At 35.0% G+C, this 18,945-nt stretch overlaps 1 protein-coding gene across 7 annotated transcripts in view; it reads left to right on the top strand.

The window, feature by feature from the left end:
- The window catches only part of RPAP2 (RNA polymerase II associated protein 2), a 95,285-nt gene that overhangs the window by 32,252 nt on the left and 44,088 nt on the right, over positions 1 to 18,945 (top strand). For 6 of the 7 annotated variants that reach the window (XR_016394756.1, XR_002641930.2, XR_002641927.2 and 3 more), the window contains exons 9-11: positions 2,343 to 2,425; positions 5,050 to 5,130; positions 15,866 to 15,934. Coding sequence is in view for 2 of the 7 variants with exons in the window: in XM_022553394.3 (XP_022409102.1) it covers positions 2,343 to 2,425; positions 5,050 to 5,130; positions 15,866 to 15,934 (233 nt within the window). In the remaining 5 variants the exon portion in view is untranslated. Of the gene's footprint in view, positions 1 to 2,342; positions 2,426 to 5,049; positions 5,131 to 15,865; positions 15,935 to 18,945 lie in introns of those variants that run through there. The other variant, XR_016394758.1, reaches the window with a different exon arrangement.

Raw genomic sequence — 18,945 nt, 5'->3', positions numbered from 1 at the left:
AAGGACTATCTTTTTTTAAAAAAAATCTAGGTTGATAATCTTTGTCCGTTACATAGAGAATTTAGTCCATTTACATTTAGTGTCACAATTGATATATTTGGGTTTAACTCTAGCATCTCACTTGTTGCTTTCTGCATGTCCCACCTGTTCTGTGTTCTTCTCTCCTTTCTTGCTTTCTTTGGATCATATATCATTATTCCATTTTTTGCCCTCTGTTAGCTAGTTTTTATACATTCTTTTACTGATCATTAATTGGTTTCCCTAAAGATTAAAAACTGAATCTGTGTCTTATTAAAATCTAATATAAGTTAATACTTTTATTGCTTCCTGGACAATTAGTACCTTAGAAACTTTAATTCCATTTACCCCATCTTGACTTAACGTGCTCTGTTGTTGTGTACTTTATTGTCTCTGTATTTTTAAATCCTACAAAATTGTTTATAGTCGGTATTAAGTTGGATTTATCCAATTAATTACTCTTTTACTGTTCTTCATTCCTTCCTGCATCTCCATTCCTTCATCTGGGATCGTTCGCCTTGGGCCTGAAGAATATCCTTTTTTTTCCATTAGTGCCAGTTTGCTAATGATGAATCTTCTCAGTTTTGTCAGGACATTCTTTATTTTACTTTCACTTTTGAAAGATGTTTTCCTGGACACTGAATTCTAAATTAATTCTAAATTAGTAGTTATTTTCTTGCAGCCCATTGAAAATACATATTCATTGTTTTTTGGCTTCCATTTATTTCTCTTATTTGAAAATACTGTTTCTTCCTTTAGCTACTTTTAAGATTTTTTTTTTTTGTCTTTGGTTACCGTCAATTTTAGAATGCTTTGTGTGTGATTATATTTGTATTTATTCTTTTGGCTGTTGTATACTTAAATCTGTGACTTGATTTCTTTTATCAGTTTTGGAATATTCTCAGTTATTATCTCTTCAGGTATTGCTTCTGTCCCATTCTCCCTTTCCTCTCTACCTGGTACTCCAATTGCAGATACGTTAGTCTTTTTCACTGTATCTTCTGTTTTTTATATTCTCTTGTGCTTTGCATTACCCCAAGCCGGGGGGTGGGAGGAGAGGGGTGTGTGTCTGTGCTTCATTCTGGATATCTTCCAAATCAGTATTCTCTCTTCAGTCTTTTCTACTATGTTATTAAATCTATCCATTGAGTTCTTTTAAATACTCTGTTTTTTCAGTTACTAGGAGTTTTGTTTGGTTTTTTTATATAGCTTCCAGTTCTCTGCTAAAATTTTCCATCTTGTTATTTTTCTTTGAATATATTCAGCATAGTTATTCTAAATAAGGTTGATAACTTCATTACATGGATTTCCTAGGGGCTGATTTCTGTGAGCTAATGTTTCAGATTTTGATCATATTGTCTTGTTTTCTTATTGTTTTATTATGTGGCAAACATTGCATAATAAAAATTAGAGATAGCTTGAAACCCAGGCTGATGTTATCTTCCTCTAGAACAGATTTGTGTTTGCTTCTGGCAGATGATTTGCTGGTCTAGTTCCCTGACTAGGTTTTGAACCCGGGCCCCCTTCATTGGGAGTGCAGAGTCTTACCCACTGAATCACCAGGGAAGTCCCACCAAATCACTTTAATCCAATCAGTGATTAAGATGATTTGAAGCTGGGCTTCAGTTCCTGCAAGAGCCAGTCCATTTCCTCTTCATTCTTACTCCTGGAGTATGGTCCTTCTAAGTCCTGGTCTCAAGTTTGGGGCGGGTTGACAGTACCTCTTCCTTCTTGGCATGCCCTGAACTCTGATGCTCAGGTTCTCATTATCTAAATTGCCTCTTCTGGAATTAGTCAGTGCCTTCTCTGGAATTACTTTCTCCAGAATCTCAGACCATAATTCTTTACTACCTTATTAGCTCTCTGATGCTTTCAAACAATCGTGGGTTTTTTCCCAGTTTTTTCAGTTTTTCAGCAGAAGAAGTGGTTTGAATTATCTTGTCTGCCGTTTCTAGAAGTGGAATTTCCCATAATACATTTATAGCATTTGATAATTTTAGTCCTTTAATCTCCTATATTTATATAGTATTTAGCATTTTACGAAGTCTTTTTATATACATTTTCTCATTTAATAAAGAAGGTATTAGTATCCCTATTATACAGATGAGAAAATGCTCTCAAAAGAGGGCAGATGGCTCAAGCAAGTTCATACCAGCCTACTGACTGAGCCGATACTCAAATTTAAATATTCTAATTCTGAAGTCTAATTTTTATTCTACCATACCACAGGTATAAACTTTTTGTGTTTTAATGTTTGTTGTTCTTATCAAAGAAAGAATGTAAATTTATGATTTTATTTTGCTTTGTTTGAAAATGTGATTCAGCATGATCCCACCTTTCCACTGATAGATTCAAGTTCTCAGAACCAGATTAGAAAACGCATCGTACTTGAAAAATTGAGTAAAATGTAAGTATGTAATTATCATTCCATGTTTATAATATTTAAATTAATTTGGTATGTGTGGGTTCATAACTTATTGGTATAATCCTTGAATTTTGAACAGAAAAGTAATGTGTAAAGTTTACATGGATTTTGTCACCTGAGAAATTTAGATTTTTAAGATGTCCTACCAAAGAATATTGAAATTGTTTTGTGTAGAAGACATAGAGACACATAATAAAGAGGAAGGTTGATATTATGGGAGTAGAAAATCAAACTGCCTCACTCCCATTTAATAATCTAGTGAAGTCAGGAAAAAAATATCAGAGCTAGACCCATTTAAATACTGATTTGTGGTAAATGTGTCACATCAGTTTCACGTGTAAATAAGATTTTATAAAGGTTTAACGGTTTATTGACTTATTCTATATACATATTCATAGAACCGTTTCACACTCAACAACTTGAATTTTGCAATTTAGTTTTAAGCTTCCCGTAGTGGAAGTTGCTGTTCTTGTAATTAGCCCAGTCATAAATGACATTTGAAAATTGCAATCTTGGTTTCTCTTTCAAAAGGAGCTTGAAAATCTTTTTTTCAGAGGTGTGACGGCTATCTTGAACTTTTCAACCAGCATTTTTTTTCTTCAGCAGAAAAGACAGAAAGGTGTTTTCAGTCAATATTTAAGGTGCTGTGCACGTGCAGAAGTCTTAATTTTGTAGTAGTTCAAAAATAAGAAAAGCCTATTTTCTAGAAGCCATAGTATTTTGAACAGCTTACTTCTCTAAATTTTACATGTTAAATAAGTGTTTAAATTAATATTTATTGAATGCCTGTTATGTGTTAGACTCTTCATATATAATAAATCTGTTTTGTTTTTTACCTGCTCTTCATACTTGTACATTTGTTTCTGTTAAATATTAGTTTAGACAACAGTGTAAGTCACCATCTGTCTGATTCATAGGATAAGAAGGTATCAGTCCTTGATTTTAGTTACAAAGGTTTTGAAAGTTGGGATAGATTAACTATACTAGCATGTAATTTAGTAGGTAGGGATTTATGTGAAAATAGTTTTCTAGACTTTTTATCTAATGAAAGTACCCAGTTTTAAATTTAAGGCCACATAGGCATGTCATTGAAGGAATTCTGTTCCTTATGGGTTTGGGCTACAACAGAAGATACCAAAAGGAACCCTGCTAGAAGACCAAGTTATCGATATTAGGGCAGGAACTAAATATGAGAAGTGGTGGAATAATTTAAGAAGAAGCACAAAGAACACTGAAAACAAAATAATTATAGTGACATAGGGATTTTTTTGGTTGGTTGTTTATGAAAGCAGTTGAGTTTCTTCTCATTGTAAAAGTAGCACCAACTGTACAAAAAACTTTTAGAGAATCAAAGAACATGAAATATGCACTGAGTATTAGATGATATTAAGGAATTGTTAATTTGGTTAGGTGTGATGGTTTTATTATATACGAAAATGCACTTGTATTTAGAGATAAATGAGGAATAATTTAGGGGTCAAATGACATGATGTCAGGGATTTACTTTAAGATACTGCAAAAAAAAAGGAAGGAAAAATGAAGCAAATGTAACAAAATATAGGGAGATTGAATCTGGGAATAGAAATATGGGGTTATTGTTACTGTCTCTATTTTGAAACGTGTTTTAAACTTTTATAATAAGTTTTTTTAAAAAGTAATACATGCTTATTCCAGAAGATTTAGGCTGTAGAAAGTGATATAAATAAGGAAACGAAAATCACCTGTAATCCCACCACTCAACAGTAACTATTAATATTTTGATGTTTATCCCTGACATATACGTGGTATAGCTGGTGTGTGTATATTCATTCCCTTTGGTTCCCTCTGGTATAGTCTAAACCTAGAGAGAATGACATATGTTCGATATATACTATGTGTGATATGCAATTGCATTATAACATGTATGTTTTTATGAAAATGGAACAATACTACATATGCATTTTTCACTTAACATTTATCATGAATATCTTTCCACATTAAAAAATATAGATTTATATTATTATTTTAAAGATTTTATTATTTGGTTATATCATAATTTATTTAACCACCTATTGATGGACATTTGTTACCATTTTTTCACTACTAAAAATACTTCTCCAATAACCATCTTTTTTATGTTTGATTATTTCTTTAGGATAAATTTTTTCATAGTAAAACTATTGGGTCAAAGAGTGTCCACATTTAAAATATTAGTATATGTTGTCAAATTGCTCTCTAGAAATGTACCAATGTTTACTCTTACCATAAGGATGTAATAAGAAATATGCCACACTCCCATATTGGACCATTTAGAGGGCAGTTCTTCTGGCCTGTGTTCTTTCCATTTATTTAATATTTGAAAATAAAAAGTTAATACTAGAGACAAGAATATAGATGGCAGCCAAAATGATATTTTTGCATTTCAGTGCCTCATTCTGTAGCATAGGCTACAAAATAAGAGTGTGGAGTTATTTTGAAATATTTCTTTATGACTTCTTACCAGTTACAACCTTGCTTAATTGTCTCCACCTCAGTGTTTCCCTATGGAAAATCCAGACTTAGGCAAGACCCCCAGAAATGTATCTATATAATTATATTTTAAAGGAAATGTAATTTTTTATTTTCAGATTGCCTGGACTTATGGGGCCTCTTCAGATTACATTAGGAGATGTTTACACACAACTTAAAAATCTTGTCCGAACTTTCAGGTTAGTGTTAATATTAGGATTTTCCTTCTCAGTTATTTTGACTTTATGTAATTGCCTTGCAGAATCCATAGTAGACTAAGGCATGAAGAAAGTAAATGAGTTACCTTCATTGTCTTAAATCTAAATACTGTTTTATTTTCTCTTCCACTAAACATTACTTATATCTTTTGTTTTCTTTTGTTTTTGTTTGTTTAATTTTTATTGTAGTTGATTTACAGTGTTAGTTTCAAGTGTACAGCAAAGTGAATCAGTTATACGTATACATACATCCACTCTTTTTTAGGTTCTTTTCCCATCCCTGTGCTGTACAGTAGGAAGGTCCTTATTAGTTATCTGTTTTATATGTAGTAGTGTGTATATGTCAATCCCAATCTCCCAATTTGTCCCTCCCCCTCCAGCTTATATCTTCTGTTAAATGCAACCCCTTATTTGCTCAAACCTTGATATGTTTAGTTTGGGATAGTTTATTTATGGAATAGCCTAAAATTAAGAAGGAGAATATCTGAGACACAAAGGTGGTTAGTCAGTGACATCTTGGATTTTAGTGAATTAGTAAATAAATATCAGATGACCAGCACTATGGACAATACAGAAGAAGACTAATGCCCACCCTTGAGGAAGAACTCCTGTGAGAAGACAAGGTGAGCACAGAGAGCAGTGCAAAACAGTGGATAATTTAGCTTTGAGTAGTGTGGAACAGACTTAAAGTGATCAGACAAGGACAGGAAGAATAAAGAATATCAATTACGAAGTGGAGCTGTTGGGATTTTTCTGCAACTATCAAGGTAAAAATATTCAACAGGCTAAGATGAGGTTCTCTACTAAGAAGCATAGAGATAGGCCTCTAAATACGTTATTAGTAGAGGTATACCAAATACGCATTTTGGCCCAATGCCAGTGACCCAAAGTTAAATTAATATTTGTCTGTGGCTAAAGCCAGATAGCACCAACATAGGATGAACTTCTAGGGTAAAAGAATCATTTCATCCAAAAAATCAATTATTATTATAGTTTATTGCCAACAGTAGTAGTAAGATTTTTAAAGTTTACAATTATAATACAGGAACAGTTTCTTGGCACTGTCAGCAATTAGATTTCTCTTGCAGTCCCTGTATTGTACATAGGTAATACCAAATAGATATACACTTTCAACCAGCACATTTGAAAACATCACTAACCTTTTTGTGTGCCACAAAGTAATTCAGGAAAATGTTTTCAAATAAATTATTATTTTAATTTATTTGAGGAGCTAGGATTCAAGGAGCTAGGATTCAAAGTTTAGGAGCTAGGATTCAAAGTTTAGGCATGTCTCAAAAATTCTTCATCTTCAGCTACTGAAAAGGATTGTTTGTAACACTTTATGTTTGAATCTTCAGCCTTCATAGACCTAAGACTATATTAAGACATTCTTGTAGAGTTGTTTACTGTGAAGTTTTACTAAACAAAATGTGTTTGGGGTACCCTAATTTTCTCTAACAGGCTTGTCTTAACATCTTAAAAATTATTTTGATTAGAGATTATATTTGAATTATTGCCCATCCTTTATTTACATAGTTTAGGTATTTTTCCATCCCATGGTATTATGAGGTAACATTGTTTTTAATTCATCATCACAAGGTGTGAAGAATTCCCCAATAGGATGTTTTCTTGAAAAATTTATGACTTAAATGGAAGTAAATAACTGAAATTTAAATACAGCTCTTAAATGTTATTTTCTTTAATGTTATGAATGGTAGTACATTATACAGTTCTGCAAAGACTGAATTATGATAAATCTCTATTATTTTGTCTTACATTATTTGAATTTTTATAAACATTTTTTCCAAGATATAATGTTCTTGAGGAAGTTATCTATTTAATGTATGACATATTTGTATTAACTGTCAATCCATTTTGCTAAATAACTGAAAATTTTTACTAATTCTTTTATGCATAAAATTAAGTTTTCATAAGCAACATTAATTACTACAGCATTTTACTCTTATATTGACTGATAAAACAAGCACATAAGAACATTTTCACTCCATTTCATCTAGAATGTTTATATTTGAAAGTGAATGTTCAGGGAATAACAATAAATCTGAATGACATGATTGTGCTAATTACTGACATTGTTACACTCATTGGATGTCATGGTAACTATGCAATTACAAGATCATTGAATGCCAGAAATGATGCTCAGATTGGCCTAGGCCTTTGGAAGACTGACTAAATGCTTTGCTAAAAGGAGGGTTTGGGCCAAATACCAAGACGAAAGCTGAACTTCTTTGCATTTCTATTTAGTTAGGAAGAGAGAGACACTTGTTTTTTTAGGCCTAGGTCGTATACCTGTCACAAAACCATGCATCCAAAAGAAAACAAAAGTGTTTTTCAACTGTCTACACTCATGATAAAGTTTGAATAGATATGTACAGTGTGGATTTATTAGGAAGTAAATATCATATAAAGAAAGGTTAGCTGAGGGAAGATGAAGACCAGGTGCTACTCTGTTTCATTGATTTTTAAAAGACTTGTTACTCAATTTCTTGCGGACAGTGTTTATTTAATCACCATTCTGAGCAAACTGGTAAAGTCACTAAAGACACATTAGATGAAATATTAGAATAAAGCCTTTGATCTTGAACTACAAATATGAATTTTGTACTTCATTTTTTACCCCACTCATTTAGAATAGTGGGGTAAATGAACAAGTGATTAAACTTACTCTGCCTATATTTTCTAAAGCTGTTTTTCTACCTAATTGTATGTTTTCTTTCTTTCTTTTTTTTAACTATTCTGAGGTTCTCAGAACTTACTGGAAACCCATTGGAAAAAAATGTTTGGCTACAACTGCAAGATTGCCACATTATTACTTTCATGTGCCCTAGAAATTTAGGTATTTCAGGTTGGAAACCACTCACTGTCCAGGCTATTTGTTATTTTGGTCTTTTGAAGCAGCCCTGGTAATAATGTTTAGTCCATGTCAATACGTGTATTCAATATAGTACTTACTATCTGCCGGACTGTGCTTGGCACTTTACACGTTTAATTTCCAGAAAATAGTGGTATTGTCCTCATTTTACAGATGAGAGATGAGAGATTAAGTAATCTCAAATCACACAACTAGTAGTTAGGTTTAGACCCCAAATCTAAGTTGAGAGGATAGATCTTAAGTGGCCTCACCAAAAAGAAAGAAAGAAAGAGAGACAGGGAGGGAGGGAGGGAGGGAGGAAGGAAGGAAGGAAGAAAGGAAGAAAGGAAGAAAATGGTAACTCTGTGTGATGGAAATGTTATTTAACTTGATTGTGGTGGTCATTTCACATTGTATACATATATCAAAACATCAACTTGTGTACCTTAAATATATAATTACTATGTGTCAATTATACCTCAGTAAAGCTGAAAAAAATTTTTTTTATAAATTTATTTTATTTATTTATCTTCGGCTGCATTGGGTCTTCATTGCTGGGTGCAGGCTTTCTCTAGTTGTGGCAAGCGGGGGCTACACTTTATTGCGGTGTGCAGGCTTCTCATTGTGGTGGCTTCTCTTGTTGCGGAGCACGGGCTGTAGGCGCATGGGCTCAGTAGTTGTGGCTCGCGGGCTCTAGAGCACAGGCTCAGTAGTTATGGCACACGGGCTTAGTAGCTCCGTGGCATGCGGGATCTTCCCAGACCAGGGCTCGAAGCCGTGTCCCGTGCATTGGCAGGTGGATTCTTAACCACTGTGCCACCAGGGAAGCCCCTGAAAAAAAATTTTTAAAGGAATCTATTGGTTGTCTCGGTAATTATTAGTATTAAAGGTTTTTTTTTAAGTAACTTCATTTATCACCACTCTAGACCCCAAGTAAGAACTCTACTTGAGAGGATTCTGTTACCTGTGCCTTCTGTGACACATAAGCTAGCCAAGACAAGAGGCACAGTGTTCTTTAGTTTAGTAAGAGGTAGCCAACAGACTGCAGAAATGAGAAGACTCAAATATCACTTTCCTTTTGTATTTATAAACTGTTATTTTATCACCTTTTCCTGTCATTCTTATTTAAGTTTTTTCATTCTTACTTAAGTTCTTTCTGCATTATTTACACTAAATTAAAATAAAGCCTAGATGAAACAATATGATGTGTGGGATTTGCTTCATAATTATCCAGGTTAGGGTGATGTTGAATATGAGGTTGTATAGATGAAACATGATTGACCAGGAGTTGATAATTGTTAAAGTTGTGATGACTGTATGGGAGTTGATTTTATGTTCTATCTTTATATATGTTTGAAATTCAACAATTTCTGCAGAAATAAGCCAAAAAATTCTTCTTTGTTTTGGTGTAGGGGATGCTATATATAAAAATGTTGTTGTTATTTTTGAAAATATTTACCCTTTAGTACCTGCAAGTCAAAGTCTATAGCTTTAATAAAAATTACTTAAATTGACTTTGCTGCCTTTTAGCAAAATGTCTGTTACTTATAATACAGAAATACCTCTGGTAAGATAATGCGTTTTGGGGTCTTCAGATTGTGGCAGGACAATTTTAACAGGTATGTGACCATAGGCTAGGTCTTCTAGGTGAAGTCTCTGGGAAAACGCCGTATTGATGACAGTGACTAGTGTTGGGAGATCTTTTCAATCAATACTGATGGTGGGAGAGTTGACATAAATAACCATATCTTTCTCTTTGAAATGATAACCAATAATAGGAACTTGTAGAACAGTGATTCTTAAGCCAGTTGTGCATCAGAATTACCTGGGGGAGCTTTTAACAACTGCAGATGCCTGGCTCCACCCCTAGAGATTGAGTTTCATTTGGCTGGGGTTGGGCTCAGACATTAGTGTTTTTCAGAAGCCCCCCAGGTGATCCTAATATTCAGCCAGAGTTGAGAGCCTGTTAGAAGTAAACATGAAGCAGCTTTTTCAGCTCTTTGAAGAATCTTTCCCCAGTGAATAGAGCTGTGCTTTCCACTGAATTGCATCTTAGTCATTTATCTGGAATGTTACATTGATTTACCTGTCATAGTGGTTCCATCAGAAGCTGCTTGGTAATGATTCACTGTTGTCATTGTTGAAGCAAGATATTTTTCTAAATATGATTTGAATTAAAATTGTATTTTGACACACAAGTCCTTTTTAAATTTCATCAGTGATGACTCAGTGTCTGTTTTCTAAATCCGTATTGAATTTCCAATTATATTTTGGAACTGCTTTTAAAATGTTTTCTATCAAATATTACTGTTTTAATTTTTGAATTATCACTCAGAAAATAGTTAAGTATGATAATTTAGCATCTGTGCTTGAAATTATTTTGGCTCAGCAAAAGGGGAAATATGATAGCAGGTAAAAATTTTGCTGTTCTGCCACTTAAAGTACTTTGAAGTGAAAGCAGAGTACTTTGAAGTGAAAGCAGAGACCTTGTGTTTTCCCCAATGCCTGAAATGGTAGCATAGAGCAGGCACTCACTAGATATTTTTCTGAACGAGTAAATAAATTCATGAAGTCTTAAATTTGTCTTGGCTTTGGGAGATTTGAATACAATAGAAAAGGAAATTCTATTTAACTGTTCTTGACATTTTTTTTTCTTACATGCTTACCCTTCTTTGGCCTTTTTTGGTTATGTGATAGATTCTGTTTTAGTTGCTACAGATAAAACAGTGAACAAAATTTAAAAAATTCCTTCTCTCATTAACTATTCTAATGGAGAGGATATGTAAAATTTTAAAGACAATATGTGTGTTATTATGTGGTGATATACCTTTTTCCCTTTCCCAGTTCATTCTCCTCCTTTTCTCTCCAGAAGCAGGGAAAAAGGAATGGTACTAAGGAGGAAGTTGTGATTTTTAAATAGGCTGGTCAGGGAAGACCTCATTGAGAAGGTGCCATCTGTATAAAGACCTAACAGTTGGTGAGGGAACAAGCCATGTTGCTATCTGTGAAAATATATCAGACAGGGAACAACAGGTGCAAATGCCCTGAAGCAGAAGCAGGCCTGGTATGTTCACAGAATATTAAGGATGCTGGTGAGGCTGGAGAAATGAGCAGAGGCAAAGGTACAAAGAGATATGGTCAGAGAAGTAAAGGGCAGGGAATGGCTATAGTATAGTTATATAGTCCTTGGAGCCATGGTCATTCTTTGACTTTTACTCTGAGTGAGATGGAAAGCAGTTTGTGGATTCTGAATACGGGAAGGATGTGATCTGACATACATTTTTAGCAGTATCACTCTGTCTGCTGATTTGAGAAGTATAGTAGATGGTCAGAGGCAGGAAGACCGTTTAGATGTTGTTTAGGATATTGTTTCCATAATCTAGGCAAGAAATTATGTTGACCAAGGTGAAAGTAGTGGAGGTAATAAAAAGTGATAAGATTTTATTTTGAAAATAGAACCATCAGGATTTGATGACTGATTTGACATGGGATATGAAGAGAGTCGAGGTTACCCACAAAATTTTTGGCTTGAGCAACTGGATTCTAGAAGGATTGGGTAGCCATTTACTGAGATGGAGATACCTGCAAGAGGACCCAGTTTGCGGGGGAAGATAAGGAAATCAATTTTGGCTATACTGAAGTTTTGAGATGCCTATTAGACATTCAAGTGGAAATGAAGGTAGATCATTAGATATAGAAGTCTGTAATTCAAGGAAGAGGTACAGGCTAGAGATAATAAATTTAAGAGTTGTGAGCACATAGTTATCTAATATTTAAAACTATGAGATTGGATGACATCACCAAGGGAATGAGCACATATAGAGGAGAGCAGAGACACAAGGGCAGAGGCCCTGGGGTGATCCAAAATCTCAGAAGGGGTGATCCAAAATCTCAGAAGGAGTGCCAGTGAGAGGGGAGGGGAATCAGGCGAGGGGAAACCAAGTGTAGAAAGTGTACCAAGGAGAAGGGATTGATCAACTGTGTCAAATGCTCCTGGTATATTAAGGTGGGAACTGAGAAATGTCCATTGGATTTGGCAACATGGACGTCGTTTGTACGTTTAATCCTCACAAGAACCCTGTGAGGTAGGTAGTACTATTGTCCCCATTTTACTAAATTAAAAAAAAAAAAAAGTTTTACAGCCATTGAATGTGTCCAACATAAAACACTACTAATGACAGATCTGAATATTGAACCCATATCTGTCAGACTCTTTAACCACTATACTGTACTTGCTTTTTATATCATATAGACTTTTAACTATGGAAACATTTGTAGACATTTTAACTATGGAAAAAATTGAGAGTAATGTAACAAAGATACACATCTCCACTCAGAATTAATCAAATCTATTAAGACATATCTTTTTCAATAAAATAAATAAAATGTTATAAGTTCATTCATTCAGAAAAAATTAATTGAATCTCTTCTGACTCTTATTCTGGGCACTTGGAATAAATATGTGAAGAACACAAAGATTCCTGCCCTCAGCCCAGGCAAAACAGAAAATAAACAATAACCGTATGTTAGAAGGTGGTAAGTGGTACGAGGATAAAGAAAAATATATAGCAGGATAAGGAAAGTCAAGAGTTTGGGGCTGGGAGGTGGAGGGAGTTGCACTTACTAATAGTGTGGCCCAGGTAGACCCTACTGCAAAGGTGACGTAAGAAAACTTATCATTCAGGCAGATGGAATCACCAATGCAAAAGACCTAAAACATGAAGTCCTCTTTGTCCTCTTCCCCAATCCATTCTCCTTTCCTCCCAGAAGCCACCAGTACTGTGAATTTCGTGTATATCTTTCCAGTCTTTGTTTTTATACTTTTAGTACGTATATTTGTGTCCATAAATATGAATATTGTCTGTTCTTGATTTTTATAAATAATGTCATACCATACTTGCTTTCATTCAAATTACGATGAGCAAAATGTGTAAGTTCATTCTTTTTAACAGCTATTTAGTATTCTATAAAAATGCCACGATTTATTATATTTTCTATTATAAGCAGGGTCACATCAAACATCTTCATATACATTTCCTTATGCATAGTGAGAGAGTTTAAGGTTTATATTTATAAGTTATTCATATGCATTTTCAGTATTATTAGATATTGCTAAATGGTTTGATTACTCACATCAACAGTGTGTTAAAAGTAGTATTTCTGGGCTTCCCTGGTGGCTCAGTGGTTGAGAGTCCGCCTGCTGATGCAGGGGACACGGGTTCGTGCCCCAGTCCGGGAGGATCCCACATGCCACTGAGTGGCTGGGCCCATGAGCCATGGCCGCTGAGCCTGCGCATCTGGAGCCTGTGCTCCGCCACAACAGTGAGAGGCCCGAGTACCGCAAAAAAAAAAAAAAAAAAAGTAATATTTCTTCATGTCCTCACCAACCCTTGGTATTGTTAATCTTTTATTTTTGCCAATGTAATGGAGTGAATTTTTATATTAATTTCCCGGATTAATAGTGAGATTGAGCTCCTTTTCAAATGTTTGCTGGCCATTCAGCTTTCCTCGTCTGTATATTGCCTGCTCATGTCCTTTGCTAATATATTTATTGGCTGTTTTTTTTTCCATAGACTTTATTTAAAATCAGTTTTAGGTTCATAGCAAAATTGGGGGAAAGGTACAGAGATTTTCCTTATGCCCCCTTCCCCCACACACGTAGCCTTCCCCGTTAAAACCATCCCCCACCAGAGTCATACATTTGCTATAATTGATGCACCTATGTTAATGACATCATTAACTCTTGGTGTTGTGCATTCTGTGGGTTTGGACAAATGTATAATGACATCTATCCATTATTATAGTAACAGAGTATTTTCACTGACCTAAAAATCCTCTGCACTCCACCTATTCATCTATCCTCCCTCACCCCACAACTCCTGGCAACCACTGATCTCTTTAAATATTTATTTATTTATTTATTTAGCTAGCTAGCTATTTGGCTGCACCGGGTCTTAGTTGCCACGTGCAGGATCTTCATTGCCGCATGCAGGATCTTTAGTTGCCGCATGCGGGATCTTTAGTTGCCGCATGCGGGATCTTTTAGTTGAGGCATGAGGGCTCTTAGTTGCGGCATGCCAGTTCTAGTTCCTTGACCAGGGATCGAACCCAGGCCCCCTGCTCTGGGAGCTCAGAATCTTAACCACTGGACCACTAGGGAAGTCCCTGATCTTTTTAGTACCTCCATAATTTTACCTTTTCCATAATGTCATATACTTGGAATCATACAGTTTGTGGCCTTTTCAGACTGGCTTCTTGCGCTTAAATAATATGCATTTAAATTTCACTTAAATAATATGCATTTAAAATACCTCTATGTCTTTTCATGGCTTGATAGCCCTTTTTTTTTATGGTGTTATTTATTTGGCTGCATCGAGTCTTAGTTTCAGCACTCGGGATCTTTGTTGTGGCATGCGGGATCTTTCGTTGCATCACATGGGCTTCTCTCTAGTTGTGGAGCGCAGGCTCAGTAGTTGCAGCACATGGGCTTAGTTGCCCCGCGACATTTGGGATCTTAGTTCCCCAACCAGGGATCAAGCCCACGTCCCCTGCATCAGAAGGCAGATTCTTAACCGCTAGACCACCAAGGAAGTCCCACTAGCTCATTTCTTTTTAGGGCTGAATAATATTCTAGTGTCCGGATGTACCACAGTTTATCCATTTACCTACTGAAGAGTATCTTGGTTGCTTCCCAGTTTTTGACAGTTATATTAGTAGAGCTGCTATAAACATTCATGTGCAGGTTTTTGTGTGGGCATAAGTTTTCGACTCCTTTGGGTAAATAAATACCAAGGAGTGTGATTGCTGGATTATATGATAGGACTATGTTTAGTTTTGTGAGAAATACCAGAGTGTCATCCAAAATTGCTGTGCCATTTTTTTTTTCCCACCAGCAATGAATGAGTGTTCCTCTTACTTCACATCCTTGCCAGCATTTGGTTTTGTTGATGGTCAGGATATTGGCCATTCTAATAGTGTGGTATATCTCATTGTTTTAATTTCCATCTCCCTGATGACATATGATGTGGAGCATCTTTTCATATGCTTATTTGCCATCTGTATATCTTCTCTAGTGAGGTGTCTGTTGAAGTCTTGGACCCAATTTTTAATTGGGCAGTTTGTTTTCCTATTAAGTTTTAAGATTTCTTTGATATTTTGGATAACAGTCCTTTATCAGATGTTGTTGGCTGTTTTTTTATTGATTTATAAATGATATTTTTAAAATGCTTTCTGAGAAATAAGATGACTACAATGTATTTTATTGTCATCAACTGCTAAGTGATAGAGTTTACTTCTGATTTTTTAAAACTTAAGTTTTCTTGAATAAAGACCTAGTATTATAATTTATTAAGTCAACTCTCATTTCTGTAAATTATGGATTATGACATCCCTTAATTGCCTGCTGCCAACCTAGCACAAGGTAGAAAGGTACAAAAGGTGAATTAAAATTAAAATCAGAAATTGCTTACCTTGTCAGCTTTAATAAAACATTTGATTAGGGAAAAACATAGAGGATATGGTTACAGGGAGGTGTATGTGTTTGTGTATGTATTTTAATAAACCATACAATTCAGTTTCCCATATTGTTCTTATATCACCATCTTGTCTAATAGTAGTATTGTTATAAATATATAAAAGTGGGACTAGAACACTTCCTTTTGAGATGGCCATTATTAGATACTGAATATCAAGCCACATTATTATACTATTAACTCTGTTCTATCAAATATAACAAGAATTTAAAAATAGTGCTCTTTCATGATATCATAAACCTGATTATATCTAAAAATAGAAGGGTTATGTATTTAACAATCTTTGGGTAAATTTTATCTTACTGTCTTTCAGATTAACAAACAGAAATATTATACATAAACCTGCAGAGTGGACCTTAATTGCTTTGGTGTTGCTGTCATTGTAAGTACTCTTTCATATTTTTAACTCTAAATACTAAATATGAAGAATTTTGATTAGGGGAAAACAAAGTTATTCATTGATTTTCTAAACTTTCTTGGAAAATATTGTACCTCTATTTTGTGCCTATTTTCCTTTCCTATATGATAAAATAACTTTCATGTAAAGTGATATGGTATATTTTGATAAGTTGTAATCATTCTCTTTATATTTTTTACTATCTTTTCTTCTAAGGGCATTTTTCTTCTCAAATATTATTTGTAATCATTTGAAAGGGAAGAACATCTCCATGTGGGATATGATACATACAGGCTAGTCCCTTAATTTCTTGTAGTTGTTTTTTTTTGTTTTTTTGCGGTACGCAGGCCTCTCACTGTTGTGGCCTCTCCCGTTGCGGAGCACAGGCTCTGGACGCGCAGGCTCAGCGGCCATGGCTCACGGGCCCAGCTGCTCCGCGACCTGTGGGATCTTCCCGGACCGGGGCACGAACCCGTGTCCCCTGCATCGGCAGGCGGACTCTCAACCATTGCGCCACCAGGGAAGCCCCCTTAATTTCATTTTTAACAGTACATTTTATTAATGTTGAATGGCCTCATTATTTTACATCTGTATTTTTAGCAATATAGCTAATGCTATTTCATTTTTCATCAGCATTTTTATCAGTGATACCATCAGAAAAGTTTTGTTTTCCAAATTAATGTACATCTTTAAAATCAAACAGATTTAAAGGAACTAAAGTAGATACTACACAAGCATATATAAAACATTTAATACTCATTCACCTTTTAAGAAATCACTAGTGGTGTCTAAGGCTTTCAATAGAGTTAAAACCATCTAGTAAGTGTAGTGTTTTTCAGCTTGAATTGCAAAAGTCTTCTTTTGAAGACCATTCATTACTGCATTACTGTTGCTACTTGGTACTTGTTAGGTCATTGAAGCCCATAGGACATTGAATACTTACTGGACACTCACAGGTCAAGAAGTGTTATGAGCCAACCTCATAGCATCTCCAGCCCTACTTTTCTTTCTTTGATGTTACTTCAGTCTGACATGTTATTCTGGCCTCACTGTCCCACAGAAGGCTGTGCTGGGAGGCATTAGAGTAGGCTTCAGTGAGCCAGCATCCGTGTCACCCAACGAGATACAGCTTACATGATTCGTTAAATCAGAACACAGAAAATAACTTTACTTGAATGCCCTGACATAAATTTTTTATCAACCATAAGAACAAATCTTTTGTCATTTCTGCTATTGAGTGTTCCAGTTGAATTGGTAATTTGTGAAACAGGTCTTAATTTTTTAGAAAGTTCTTTCCAGTTTATGAAATTTGTAAATATTTTGGTCACTGGCAAAAAAAAATATCAGTATCTCTGCTCACCCACCATATCCTATGCCTGCTAATAAACCCTCGTAGATAACTGTTTAACTGTACTTCTGTAGTTCATTATACTAAAGGGGAAGTAGCTTTTTTGGTTGACAAGTCAGAGGCCCAGGCTCAGCAGTAATCTCAGAATCTTGCTTTCTAAGCCAGTAACTGGAAGTATTATCTTAATGAGCAGCTGCTTACTGAGGACACGTCAGGTCCTACTTCTTTTTGTATCAGACTATTGCCTCACCTTCTCCAAAATGTATAGCAAGGAACAACAACAGAAAAAAGTATGGAAAATGAAATTTAAAAGTCTACCATCAAAATCTCCTAAGTTTAGTCCATACAAAAGTATACCTCTAGTATTTGATTTTAATAGAGGCACCCATGAGGCCCAAAATACTGAAAACTTTGCTAGTCCTTTTATTTGACTTGCCTAACTTTGGATGTAGTGTAGGTATTTCAAGGGTCAGTGACCCATAAAACTAGTAACTTAATTGAATTCAAGAAACGAAACTGCACACATCTTAGACGTATTGCATATTTCACATTGTGCAGTCAGTCTTAAGGTTGTAGCAGTCAACACTGTTTCCTTTTGTCATTCATCTTGAATCCTTCTCTTTCATTATTTCCCCAAGCCCTACAGTTAGATCTACCCATCCTTCTCCTAGTCTTTGGTCCTTTTGATCCCTTGACAACTAAAAGCCTTTCCAGTTAGGGCCCTTTTGGCTTCTTTTAAAATCTTTGGTCACTATAGACACCAAGTTAGCTGGTACCTCTTGGGTTTTGCCTTTCAAATCTTGTTTTCTCATAATTTTCTGTAACTTTTGCAATAAGCCCTCTTTGAACATTCTTTATCTTCCCTAGCTGAATCTCCTTATTGTTTGGTCATCTGATCCTAAGACTTCTGTCTCCTGTCCCCATATTATTTTATTTCTTATTTCCTCATTTCTCAGAAATCCCCTTTAGCTTTTCATATTTCTGCCCCCCAGGGAATCTGTGACTCAACTGATAGACCCTTTCCTTCTCAGCCTGTCCTTTTTTTCAACCTTTTAGAATAAATGTTACTATATGAGATGGGGATAAAATTAAAATACATATCCATTATGTTAAAGCTAATCCCATTGGCTTCTGTAAAGTATAATTATACTTTATATTTGCACCCCTCTTTCCTCCCACTTAGAGTTCACAGTTACTTTTTAGGGAAGATATTTTGTTACTGGGGAAAGAAAAAGTAGGCATGAGGGCCAGCATTAGATAAAGAACCTTAAACCCAGTGAAAAATATGGAGACTTTAGACACTCAAAGAGGTATGTGCATATGAAGAGAAAGGAGGTAAACACTCACATGTATTTGTAGAACAGTAACCCCTCATTCAGCTTTTTGATTTATCGCCACTAAGATTGAACGTAGGCATACATGGGATTACCTTTTTTTTAATAATTATCCTATGATTCAGAAAATCTTTGTTGTATCTACTCTCAGATTGCCAATGGAATTTTTTTAGTCATTGTAGACATTTCTGGAATTCATATTAAAAAGTGGACTTCTTATAAATCTTTATAGCTAGGAAAATGGTTCTGAATGGCAGTTGTAGACACTGAAGATGAATATAGTAAGATAATATGTTCAGTATTATTATAACAAT

Source organism: Delphinapterus leucas, chromosome 1 (genome assembly GCF_059928025.1).
Source record: "Delphinapterus leucas isolate spDelLeu-1000000601 "Yukka" chromosome 1, BTC_Dleu_Yukka2, whole genome shotgun sequence".
Taxonomy (NCBI): domain Eukaryota; kingdom Metazoa; phylum Chordata; class Mammalia; order Artiodactyla; family Monodontidae; genus Delphinapterus; species Delphinapterus leucas.
The sequence above is the reverse complement of the archived record's forward strand: the minus strand, read 5'-3'. Positions and strand labels throughout refer to the sequence as shown.